The sequence below is a fragment of the Berghia stephanieae genome, chromosome 3 (assembly GCF_034508935.2).
Source record: "Berghia stephanieae isolate SIO BIC M18660-M18661 chromosome 3, UCSD_Bste_1.3, whole genome shotgun sequence".
In the NCBI taxonomy this organism is placed as follows: domain Eukaryota; kingdom Metazoa; phylum Mollusca; class Gastropoda; order Nudibranchia; family Aeolidiidae; genus Berghia; species Berghia stephanieae.
The window spans coordinates 13,327,087-13,339,547 of record NC_088362.1 but is presented as its reverse complement, the minus strand read 5'-3'; the positions used below and the strand labels follow the sequence as shown (position 1 = coordinate 13,339,547).

The 12,461-nt window shown below is 38.8% G+C and overlaps 1 protein-coding gene across 1 annotated transcript in view; it reads left to right on the top strand.

Moving 5' to 3' along the window:
* The first annotated feature begins 626 nt into the window (after positions 1-626).
* Positions 627-12,461, top strand: part of LOC144969472 (C-type lectin mosGCTL-1-like) — a 15,213-nt gene continuing 3,378 nt past the window's right edge. The window contains exon 1 of the mRNA XM_078908596.1: positions 627-1,254. Within this exon, the coding sequence (XP_078764722.1) occupies positions 1,104-1,254 (151 nt within the window). The 5' untranslated portion in view covers positions 627-1,103. The remainder of the gene's footprint in view (positions 1,255-12,461) is intronic.

Below are 12,461 nucleotides of genomic sequence, written 5' to 3'. Positions count from 1 at the left end.
TGTCTAAAGACTGCATGTAATTGTGAATAGCATTAGGAAATCCTCCCTACATACAACGGTTTTGAACAGCCGCGCCACATGATATGTGACCCATCACATCACCCGGTTTTATTTAGGGGAGCACCTAGTAATCACACGTCGGATGTGGCATATGCTGAAAAGTCAATTGAATTTAAGATTGTCGAAAGTTACATCAGAAATATCATCAAATCATGGGTTTTCTACTTTAAATACAAATTTATCCTCCTTAATAATTCATTTTAACTCAACCCAAATCTGATATTTTCAGCTATAAATTAAATTTTCAGAATCGAATTCATCACGATATAGTACAGTTTTGAGACGGTAAGTTACATATTTATATATTATAGTTTAGATTGCTGATTTTAACTACCTGGTTGTTTTGACTGGATTGAAATAACGAATATAATGATATAATGAGAAACGTTATATTTGAACACATGAATATTTCATCTTATCACCTCTCATGTCACAGTAACGTTTGATTGGCTGCTGACTACGGAATAATTGATCATTTTCCATGTGACATCGGATCAATAACATGATCGCATCACGTGTTTTGGTTGGTGCCATAAAATTCCTTTAGTCCCACAATTAATGTATCCATTGCAAGTAATAGACTCAGAACTCTGAGGAAAGTATTTCATTTCCATGTTATACATTTTACAGCCAAGGAAGCGTATAGATATGCTTTTAATGTTTTCATTTTGGCCATTCAACTGTAAAAGTGAAAAAACCCTGAGCTTAGGAAAATATTATGTTTCCAAAGATTAATAGGTTTGATCTTTTGACCCGTGCAATATGTATGTTCTTAAACCCGGCTTGGATGTACACGTTGCCATTTTGGTCATTTGTCTTTAAAAGTTAGAGTCTCTGAGTTCTGAGAAAAGAATTCTATTTCCGGAGAATAATAGGTTTGATCTTATGACCGGTGCAATGTATATTTCCTTAAACCTGACTTGGGTGTACATGTTGCCACTTTTTATCGTGTACTGCAAAGCAAGTCATCTTTTTATCAAGCTTTTCGTAGACCAGCACGTGGAAATACTGGACGTCTATAAAGCCACCCGATCTCCCGTTCAATGTTGTGCTATTTGCGCTCGGAAGATGTACGTTCTTGTGAAGCGTACGCTTTTGATTCCAAAGTTGGCAATTGTGAACTATACACTGGGAGAATCTTAAAGCCATCGGTCTCTGGAAAGTGGGTTTGGAAGTATGATCCAAACAATACAGGTAAGTCAAACTGTACACGTATTTGCTTTTTTAACTCTCTCCTTACCAGCCATGTTCAGGATTTTCCCCAAAACTTCACACCCAATTAACACAAAAATAGATTTTTTATCACCGAAAGACAATAGCAGTAAAGTTCTTGCCATACACAAGTTCTTTAGTAAAACATGCTCTACAACATACTGTTCATTGTCTTTAAATTTTATGATGTACAAAAGAAATTTGAATAATAAAAATGTTAGTTCTATCGTAACGAATGTGACGATTTTCCTACAGTTGGTAAGGCCAAGAAGATGGTTAAAATGTTTGCCTGCGCAATAAAACTCCATAATAAGTGATTTACTGCTTAAAACGGGGTTATATCTAAATGATGTCATTGCTCAAATTATATTTCAAATACAGAAATATGATATTCCGCTTAAATTTACGTCTATTATTAAAGACATTTTTCATTCTTCCGAATAACGAATATTAACATGTGAATTTCAAGTCGTTTTCACTTTAAACGAACTTTTGGCACCTGGTTTATCCTGTTTATTAAAATAATACTGTTTTGTGACGGTGGGCCACGTATGGTCGGTTTTCAGATTAAGTCAGCTTAAGTCAGAAAAGTATCTCCTCCTATATCATATCTTTTCAAATAATGAATGCAAATTTCTTTTCTTTGCGCTTTCATTTCTGATTTTAGCTGTCTTGGGGACCCATCGTGTAGAGACTTTTCAATAATCCAAGAGAGATGTCAAGATATGGTGTGCTTTTCTTTTGAAATCCCAACTTCATCGGCGACATCTTGTTATTTTACCCTTCGATTCGCCCAAATCATACGATATTATTTTTTTAAAAAGCTTTATTAAGGCTTTATATAGCGCAACATCCATTAAATGTGCTTACAGCGCTTTGCAAGGGGTCCCTGGTCAACAGAGATAATGAACATGTTAGAACGGGACATGACGCCTGTTAGGCGATATTACAATTTTTCGGACAAAGACAACGCTGTTAACGGCCAGGTACTCGTTTTACACCTGAGTACGGTGAGAGAATGTGAGTAAAGAGCCTTTTCCAAGGACTCAACTATAGCCGAGCGCGAGGCTCAAACCCAGGACCTTCCGATCCGAAAGCGAGTGTCATACCACTAGACCACATAGTCAGCTAAGTCAGAAAAGTCTCTTGTCCTATGTCATATCTTTTCAAATAATGAATACAAATGTCTTTTCTTTGCGCTTTCATTTCTGATGTTAGCTGTCTTGGGATCCATCGTGCAGAGACTACCACTAGACCACATAGCCGCACATCAACTGCTTCTTGACTACTCGTATCGGATGTAGAAAGTGGCCTACCTGGTCGCTTGGAATCAAACAAGCTTGTCTCTGCAGAGATCCCTATGAAAATTATCACCCACTTTCGAACTGCGCCATCAGTAATACACAAATATCACAATAATCGGCTTTCATTCTTCGATGGACTTTTGCTGCGCAGCATCCCTCTGCTGTTAGAAATTGAATAACAGAGCGCTGTTTGACGAGGTTTGCATTATGTGTCGCCATTTTCAGTGCTTGGCACACCCGCAAACTGAATGTCCTAGTCGGGGACCAGCCACTCCCATATGAGCCGCATCCAAAATATTTAGGGGTGACGTTGGATCGCAGCCTTACCTATCGGGTGCATCTCGAAGGGGTTGCCCGGAAGATAGAGAAGCGGAAGTCTTCTGAGGAAGCTGGCGGGATCAACTTGGGGCGCTAGCCAGGCGCTTCTGAGAACGTCCGCCTTGGCACTATGCTATTCCACCGCGGAGTATTGCGCTTCAGTGTGGGGTAGAAGCAGAAACGTTGAGAAGGTGGATGTAAAACTTCGCAAGTCGATGCACATAGTGTCAGGAACGCTAGCAACAACTCCTAGAGAATGGGGCCCGATAATGGCAGCGATCCAGCCCCTCGATGTCCGGAGGGAGACGATTACGGGAAACTGACTGAGTAAGATCAAAGAGAGAGAGAGAGAGAGAGAGAGAGAGAGAGAGAGAGAGAGAGAGAGAGAGAGAGAGAGAGAGAGGGAATGGGGATACCCCTCTGGTGCGCATAATGGACGGCGCCCCCGTTTCGAGCAGAAATAAGACCCAGCAACCCTTGTACGCAGAATCCCTGACTACGTTTAGAGCTGCACATACGAGATGGAAGTCGGTTTGGACGAATTCAATCCCTCGTGGGGGCGGGGACGTACACTCCTCTAAGCTTGGTGAGAAGTTGCCAGGCTTTGATACCAGTAAGAGGAGACATTGGGTGGCTGCGAATCGGCTTCGGTCGAGGAGCTGCCTAACGGCAAGTGCGCTTCATCGGTGGGGTCTTTCAACCTGTCCAACATGTACCCGCTGTGGCAAGAACCTGAGACGGCAGAGCATCTAGTCGAACGGTGTGTTGTGACGATGCTACCCGGCGGGTTTGCGACGGTGCACGAGTGCGGACCAGACTTTGCTGATTGGGTCGATCGTCATAACATAGTAGTGTGAAAACCATAAGAGGCTACTGCCATTTTCACAAACGCGTTGTCTTGGTAAGGTTGTGACGTCACTCAATTGTGAGCACAATAAATGTCATGACATGAATTAGTTGTTGTTCATGAGTGTAGAAGTATGGTTTGAGAGTGCGTGTGTAAAATTTCATGATTGTACTAAAATATGTTTTTGATTTATGGGCAAACGGTATACCTATATATCAGTCCGCCCTCGTGTATTAGACGACTTTTAAATCTAAAGATAGTGGTGCTGAATGGAACTTAGAATGGGCTTTTATTTTTTTGTGCAAATATGCGGTCTTTTTGTATGATACAAGCCTTCGGCTTCGGACAGGAAGTTCCACAGTCTCGTCTGAGCAAAGCAAAGTTGAATCGTTGATATGATCTTTTCTCACATTCTTTTACCATAATCGGGGGGAAATGGGTACCTGACCGTCCACAGCGGCTTCTCTCTCTCTCTCTCTCTCTCTCTCTCTCTCTCTCTCTCTCTCTCTCTCTCTCTCTCTCTCGGGAAAATTGTAATTCCGTCAAACAGACGTCATATCTCGTCCAACATGTTAAGCAGGGGCGTTTGCTGGCTGTTTTTTTAAGGTGGCATGGATTGAAACATTCTCTCACCGTACTCATGTGTAAAATGAGTACCTGACCGGAAACAGTGTTGGAGGAAAATCTTATCTCGCCCAAATAGACATCATGTCTCGTCTTCATGTTGCTATTGGTTTAGGAGCCCTTTTCAAGTGTCTTGAGCTCACTCAGGGATATTGCGCAATATCAATGTTCTAGTGGGTTTATTTTTTAGAATGTTTGTATATTCTGTGTAAAGGGGGGGGGGGGCATGTGTGGTTTGAATTTTAAAGAGGTGTACTCACGTAATTGGCATTTACGACGGGCATATGTAAAAGAGGTCCATTTGTTGACCTTCCTCTTGAGAAATAAAATTGTATCACCCGATCACTGAATTCTATGGATCCTTTCATAGTTTTATCGGCATTGCACGTCTTGGCATTAAGATTTGTGGATATAATTTTTTTTAAAAGAACAACATAACAAGAGCAATTAGACTGCCATTTAAAATGTCTTCCTTTGAATAGCAACTGTGATAACAGTCAATAATAGAAGGATAGAAAATCCAACCTCAATGCACTACTTATCTAATCCAAAGACAATAACATTACAAGTTGAACTGCTGTGTGTGTCGGGTTAATGGACTGGGATTTTTATTTATAGCATCAAGGGGCTCTACTCGGGGAATGATTTGTGAAATATTCGTATTGATGATTAAAATCCATTTGTGAAAATGAATAGCAATAAGATCTATATTTATTGTAATTTTCTTCATCCGTATGTTTTGATTACAACAAATCTGTTCTTCCAATGATAAAACTGATATGGTTTTGATTTCTCAAAAGTCAGGCCTCAAGGTGCGCAAAACTAAATTTGCCGGCCTGACGTTTGTGGGGGGAGGTGGATAAACGTAGTTTTAAAACAGAAGAAAACAGTCTTTGGGCGGCCTGTTGACTTTTTGGCTCATGGTAGCCCCCATACCCCACCCTCAGCTCATTGTCGCACGTCATCTCGCATCGCTTGGGGCAACAAGAAAAAGAGAGCCGTCTGTGATGATGCACAACCTTCTTATAGTATGTATCTATCACGGCTCGAGGAGAGATGCGCGAGTGTCATGTTAACGAGAAGCAGCATATGCAAAAACTGGGACGAAAAGTAGTATCTGTTAAATTTGAAAAATATAGGGCCGCCAGTGATGTTAAGTGTTAATATTGGTTAGAGACTCCTTTTAACTCTCTCCTCACCAGTCATTTTCAGGATTTTCTCCAAAACTTCACACCCAACTAACACAAAAATAGATTTTTTTATCACTCAAACAGAAAAGCAGTAAGTTCTTGCGATAAATAGTTTCTTCAGCAAAACATGCTGTACAACATACTGTTCATTTTCTTTTAGATTTTATGATGTACAAGAGAAATTTGAATAAGAAAAATGTTGGTTGTATCGTAACGAATGTGACGATTTTCCTATAGTTGGTAAGGAGAGGGTTAAAGCGCTATATCAATGCTCAAAAAAAGTTTTTTAAGAGATAGAAAATCAGCAAAGCATTTTGAAAATTATAGTGTGGCCTAATTATCCTCAAAACCGTTGTTAATAATATCAATAATAATGATAATAATAATAATAATACTGATGATGATGATAATAATAATAATAATAATAATAATAATAATAATAATAATAATAATAATAATAATAATAATAATAATAATAATAATAATAATGATGATGATGATGATGATGATGATGATGATGATGATGATGATGATGATGATGATGATGATGATGATGAAGACATAATAATAATAATAATAATAATAATGATATAATAATAATAATAATAATATAATAATAATAATAATAATAATAATAATAATAATAATAATAATAATAATATTAATAATAATAATAATAATTTTCAACGATCATTCGTGTAGAATTTTGATTTTAATAGTAGGAATGCTGAAATGTGATTATAAAAACAACAACAAGAGATTGAAAACCATCAGTATCGTAACACTGGCCTGAGTGATGAAAAACTAAGCCTATCTTTTTTTTATTACAATACTCTTCAACAGTCATATCGTCACTTCCTTCCTAATGACGCATGGTAACTTAGTAACACTGGCTCTAAACTATCAGAACAATGGCGGACGCCCGTATGAAATATTTCTCCGGCAAGCATAAAAGCATATCCAGTGGGAAAAAAAACACATAAATCTGATCATGTTTTGACTTTTACACATTCTGATCACAAGGCACATGAAAATTTCTAGCCAGCATGAAGAATAAAAAGTAATGATTTTCTTTGTTTAGAACCAAGATGGCCGCCGTTGCCGGGCGGCGTGACATCAGACTACTGAATCCAATTTCTTTTCAATAAACAACAGGTCGAAATTTTACGCTTGATAATGTAGAGAAGCGTTGAGCCTCTTTCAATGACTAAAGTTTTTGCCGTCCTCATCGGAACCCGAAACTTTCACCCATAGAGTGTGGGCAAGGAAGATTAAAAAATAGGAACAAAAACCTTTACCATCATTCCTTTTATGCCATATTTGTGACCCAACGTTTCAAAACGATATTAAGTCGGGATAAACCAGATGCTAAAAAGTCAAATTAAAACTGAACTGGTCAAAAGATATGAATTATTGGTATTTAGCACTCTAAAATATGACATTCATTCTCCTCAATAAAGCATATAAACTCAAGTCTGATATTTCTGGCTTCAAATTCAGTTTTCAGCATCTTAACCATCCCGACTTAATACCGTTTTGAGACGTTGGGTCACATTTATCTTCGTGTCGGTTGAAAAAGGAGAGACCTGAAAGGTCATATCTTTTGTATTTTAACATACTGAAGCTGATACTCGACCATATCATTGCCATCATATTCTTTTTATTGGAAAATATATTTGGCTGTATGACTTTAAATTTAATGCTGTATGGGTTTGGGGCTAGGGGGTTTGGTAATTTATTTTTGGTTATTCTTTTTTACCCAGGTTAACCGATAATACATCACATGAATTCACATAAAACCAATCAAAAGATATCAAATACGTAATTGGATTCAATAGTCTGATGTCACGTAGCCCAGCAACGGCGAGTAGCTTGGTTCTAAACAAAGACAATTGGTACTTTTTATTCTTCATGCTGGCTAGAATTTTTCATATGTCATGTGATCAGAATGTATAAAAGTCAAAACATGATCATATTTATAATGTTTTTCTCCTCTGGATACACTTTTATGCTCGTCGGAGAAATATTTCATAGAGGCGTCCGCCATTATTCCGATAGTTTAGAGCCAGTTACTAAGTTACTATGCGTCATTACGAGGGAAGTGACGTCATGACTGTTGAAGCCAATTGAGATGCTCAAACAATGGAGAGCTCAGTTTTTAGCTTGAGCGACCGAAGAGTTTCTGCAATGACAGAATTGATGAAGGACAACAGACAAAGCCGAAAAGACTCTGCTGACCCGATGACGTCATCGCCAAACAAACAGCTTCGAATTGCGTCGTGGAACGTTCGCACCATGTATGATTGGACTGGAACCCTCAGGGCAGAAGATCAAGGGGAAGGCCACGGGGAACATGGAGAAGAATTAAGAAGCTGATATACAGAGAAGTGATAAGACATGGAATGAGAAGAGAAAAAAAAGTTAGCTCAGGATAGAGAAGGATGGAAACTGTTTGTCTGTGGCCTATACCCTGAACAAGGGGAAGGTGAGAAAGAGGAATGTGTGATTGATGATGGATGATGATGATGATGATGATGAATCCGATCATGTGTAAACGGGTACCCGGGTGTTAACAGCGTTGTCTCTGTCCGAAAAATTGTAATATCGCCTAACAGGCGTTATGTCCCGTCCTGCCTGTTAAATATTGCCCTTGTAAAGTGCTTTGAGCACGTTTAGTGGATATTGCGCTATATAAAAGCTCAATTTTTAAAAATTGAGATACACAAAAAGCGCACGGATTTTATTATTCTAAGAGGCCGATGGAAGGGTCCTATTTTTATGTTAACAAAGCAAAATTCCATACCGCAATACAAATGAAACGCAATAGAGTAGTATTCGCCATTAGTTATGTGGAGCCCGCGATGGCCGAAGCCTTCGGGCACAGGAGCAAGAACGTTGAGAAGGTTGATGTAAAACTTCTTTAAGTGTGCACATACTGTGCACATTGCGTCGGAAAACAACGCCTAGAGAATGGAAGCGATCCAGATCCCGATGTCCGGCGGGAGACGATTACAACTGGCCGGCTTTGCAAAATAGAGAGGGGAAGCGGAGAAACGCCTCTCAATCGCATCATGTACTTGGCTTCCCTGTCTTCGGACAGGGTTGCGCATACGAGATGGAAGTCGGTTTGGACTCTGAGAGAAGTCGCCAGGCTTCTGCACCAGCAAGAGGAGGCATTCGGTGGCGGCGAATCGACTTCGATTGTGAACCTGCCGTAAGCGTTGTCGCTTCATCAGTGGGGACTTTCTACCTGCCCCACATGTACGCGTTGTAGCAAAGAGCCCAAGACCTGTCCTAGTGAGGTACCCATTTTGAATAGACGTTTTCTCCAGTGGGACAGGACAAATTCGTCCTGGGTCAGTTTTGTCCTAGTACGGAAGGAGCCTTTGTCGAGTGTTGTATTACCCGCCAACTTATTATGTGTATTGTCCGTCTCCGAGAGAAAGTGAAAGACATGTAACTCCGTCTAAGAGTGGCATGAATCGATCTGCATAATTGATGAATTAATCTTGTACATGTCACAACAACTGTTCTCAATCTATAATGCAGGCGGCTGGGAAACATTCAAACATATTATCGAACATTGTAAGTCAAAATATTGAACATAGACAAAGTTGCAACCCAGTGCATTTCTTACATACAGTTGGGGAGAAGGGGGGGGGGGGCGTAGGCAGCGTGACTTAGCGGCATGGTCTTTGCTTCGTACCAGAAAGGCACTGAGTTCGGCTACTCGCCGCGCTGTTGTGTGGCCTTAGAAAGTCACTTCGCACTAGTTAACTTTGCGATGTTTCACCGCGGCCGACGCCTGAGTCATTCCAGTCTTCCCTTGGAATAATACAACCGCAACAAAGCAACCAAAGAAATGGACGAAGTTAATAGAGCTAATCGATGGATAAAACAATCTGACATTTCACAAAGGCTTGGATGTCATGGGGAAGAGATGGATATAACGTTTGAGAAATCCTAGGTTACAGAAAGGTTGGATACCGAGAGTGCTCACATAAACACATGATCACATTGAAAGAGGAAGCTTTTTTGAAGTCGTATAACACCCCCCCCCCCTCCCCCGGACAGTTCTGTTTTAGTTTCAAGTGACTTTTCCCTTTTCTTAAGACTTAAGAGACACCTCAAGGGGGACAAATTTTGGAAGTGATGGCGATGTACAGGCGGAGCAGGTGACTCGAATTTGTCGAAGTTTACCACGTTAATTCCTCTTCGATGCGAACGTTAATTCCTCTTCGACGCGAACGTTAATTCCTCTTCGACGCGAACGTTAATTCCTCTTCGACGCGATGCAATTACTGGTGCGTCGTTGGCGGTTCTGAGTGGATGGCCAACGGTGACTATGCTGAAATTTAAAATGATAAACGGACAGGACATAAACTGAGCTTTGTTTGATGCCTTTGTCAATTTCGTATCTATGATAGGTTTGAAAATAGAAGACTCTTCAGTCTAACGTTGTAAATATTGAAGTATAAAAGTATATTATTTCAAGGTTCTAGACCTAAAACCTTATATTCTTCTTCTTCTTCTTCTTCTTCTTCTTCTTCTTCTTCTTCTTCTTCTTCTTCTTCTTCTTCTTCTTCTTCTTCTTTTTCTTCTTCTTCTTCTTCTTCTTCTTCTTCTTCTTTCAGTTTATCCGCATTTTTCAGGGTTGCCATAATGAACGCTAACCTTATTCTTCTTCTTCTTCTTCTTCTTCTTCTTCTTTCTTCTTCTTCTTCTTCTTCTTCTTCTTCTTCTTCTTCTTCTTCTTCTTCTTCTTCTTCTTCTTCTTCTTCTTCTTCTTCTTCTTCTTCTTCTTCTTCTTCTTCTTCTTCTTCTTCTTCTTCTTCTTCTTCTTCTTCTTCTTCTTCTTCTTCTTCTTCTTCTTCTTCTTCTTCTTCTTCTTCTTCTTCTTCTTCTTCTTCTTCTTTCTTCTTCTTCTTCTTCTTCTTCTTCTTCTTCTTCTTCTTCTTCTTCTTCTTCTTCTTCTTCTTCTTCTTCTTCTTCTTCTTCTTCTTCTTCTTCTTCTTCTTTCAGTTTATCCCGCATTTTTCAGCGTTGCCATAATGAAAGCCACATCTCCGTGCATCTCGGTTCAGAGCATCATATTCCTTCAGGCCCACTTCTTTCCAAAATTCTGTATTGGTCTTGTTAATACTTTTAATTTGATAACAAACACGGCAACATTTTGGGTCATTTTGCGAGACGACCTTGGCTGTGACCTTGATCTTTTGGATATTTAAAATGTTAACTATTCGGTCAATTTTAAGAATAGAAGTATTTTTTTTTGCATTTGATTTGACTAAATCTTTCATTATGTATACTATAGAATGATTTCTGAGGATTTTTTAAAATGACTTTTTTATTACATTCGTGGCGTAATTTCTCAAAATGCTCAATATGATCAAGCTCTATTCAATTATTTAATCTAGAGATGTTCAACTTTGATTAAATGAAAAAAAGACAACGTTTTTTTAATTGGCGGACGCTTTCTTTTTAGTTCATGGTTTGGCAACCAGACTAGCTCCTTAGTATTCAGTTTCTCCATGATCAATTCAAACCAAGACATCAAGAAATGGGGTTAAATGGATAACGATTAAATATGCCGTTAAATCGAACAGGCGAGTCCGATACGAGTCATCAATCAGCGAGTGTTTGTTGCAAAGCGATACACAACAAACATCACACCGTGACATAAATTGGTGTCCGTTGAGTGTTATGTATAGAGCAGTAAAGTTAGGTGCCCCAAACGTAAACAATAACAAGTTGCTAGTGATTTCCGTTAGGGACCGGAATAATTTACGCACAATATAGGTCTCCCAATTTTGTAGTTTGAGTTGTAGGCAATACACTTTCAGTATTGAAAATATGTTTACATAAAATCTAACAGTTTTATAAATAATAATATAAGGCTAAATTATTATGAAAATCAGGCTCCGAATAATTCTCGTTTTGTTCACACCAGCGCAATAATTTGCTCTGGTCTAAAAATAGATAGACTGTAACTTTTGATAAATTTTAGAAAATTTTACCTTTTGTTCCATAAAATATCCATATCTAGACATTATTTGATGCATGATCGAGTATTTATGAATATGTGTTTCTTTTGCCACCTAACAGCCAAATTTTAAAGGTTATTTTTTTCTATTATTTACATTGGAACGTGAGCTGTCAAGACAGGAACATGTGGTTTGCCACGTGCTTCTCGACCTTTGTTTACGTTTGGGGCACCTAACTTTACTGCTCTATTATAAGAATGACTACGATTAGTATCATAATTATTGGGATGTTTCTCATAATTAATTCTTTCACACGTAAGGCACAGCGGCCAGTTTCAATGTTTACAGGTTTTATTGGCTGTATTTTGTTGTTTACTATCGATAAATAGTATGCGCTTGGCTGAGAAGCTCAAAACATTGCCATCCGGAAATATGACGGACCAACACACAAATCTGTGTATACCCTTGAACGTTTATAACATGTATAACAAATGTTAGTTTACTTTTTTAAAAAGTTTGAATAGAACCCTGTAGAAGAACTCAGGTCGATTGGAATGGTGAATCCTATAATATTATAGCGTTTAACTCGTGAGCATCAATAAATAATCACACCCGTGAGGTCTATTTTATAGCGGACGTGAAAAGACCGCGGTCTTTTCAGTGGCTGCAAGAATTTCATGCATATTTCAGTGGTATGAACCGATCGGCAGATAATAGAAATAGCATTAGAATAAGTTTTATAACAATGTTCTGGCCATCTCCTATATCATTAGATTTGTTATGCCCTATAACACTTACTGTTAGAATTGCCGGTTAGTCTAGTAAACACCCTGGTAGAATAGAATGTGTATCAGTTCAACATTAAATTGACTATGTCCAGGGGAAGGCAGTTTTCTTTCGATCTCTTCAACCAGAAAGAACA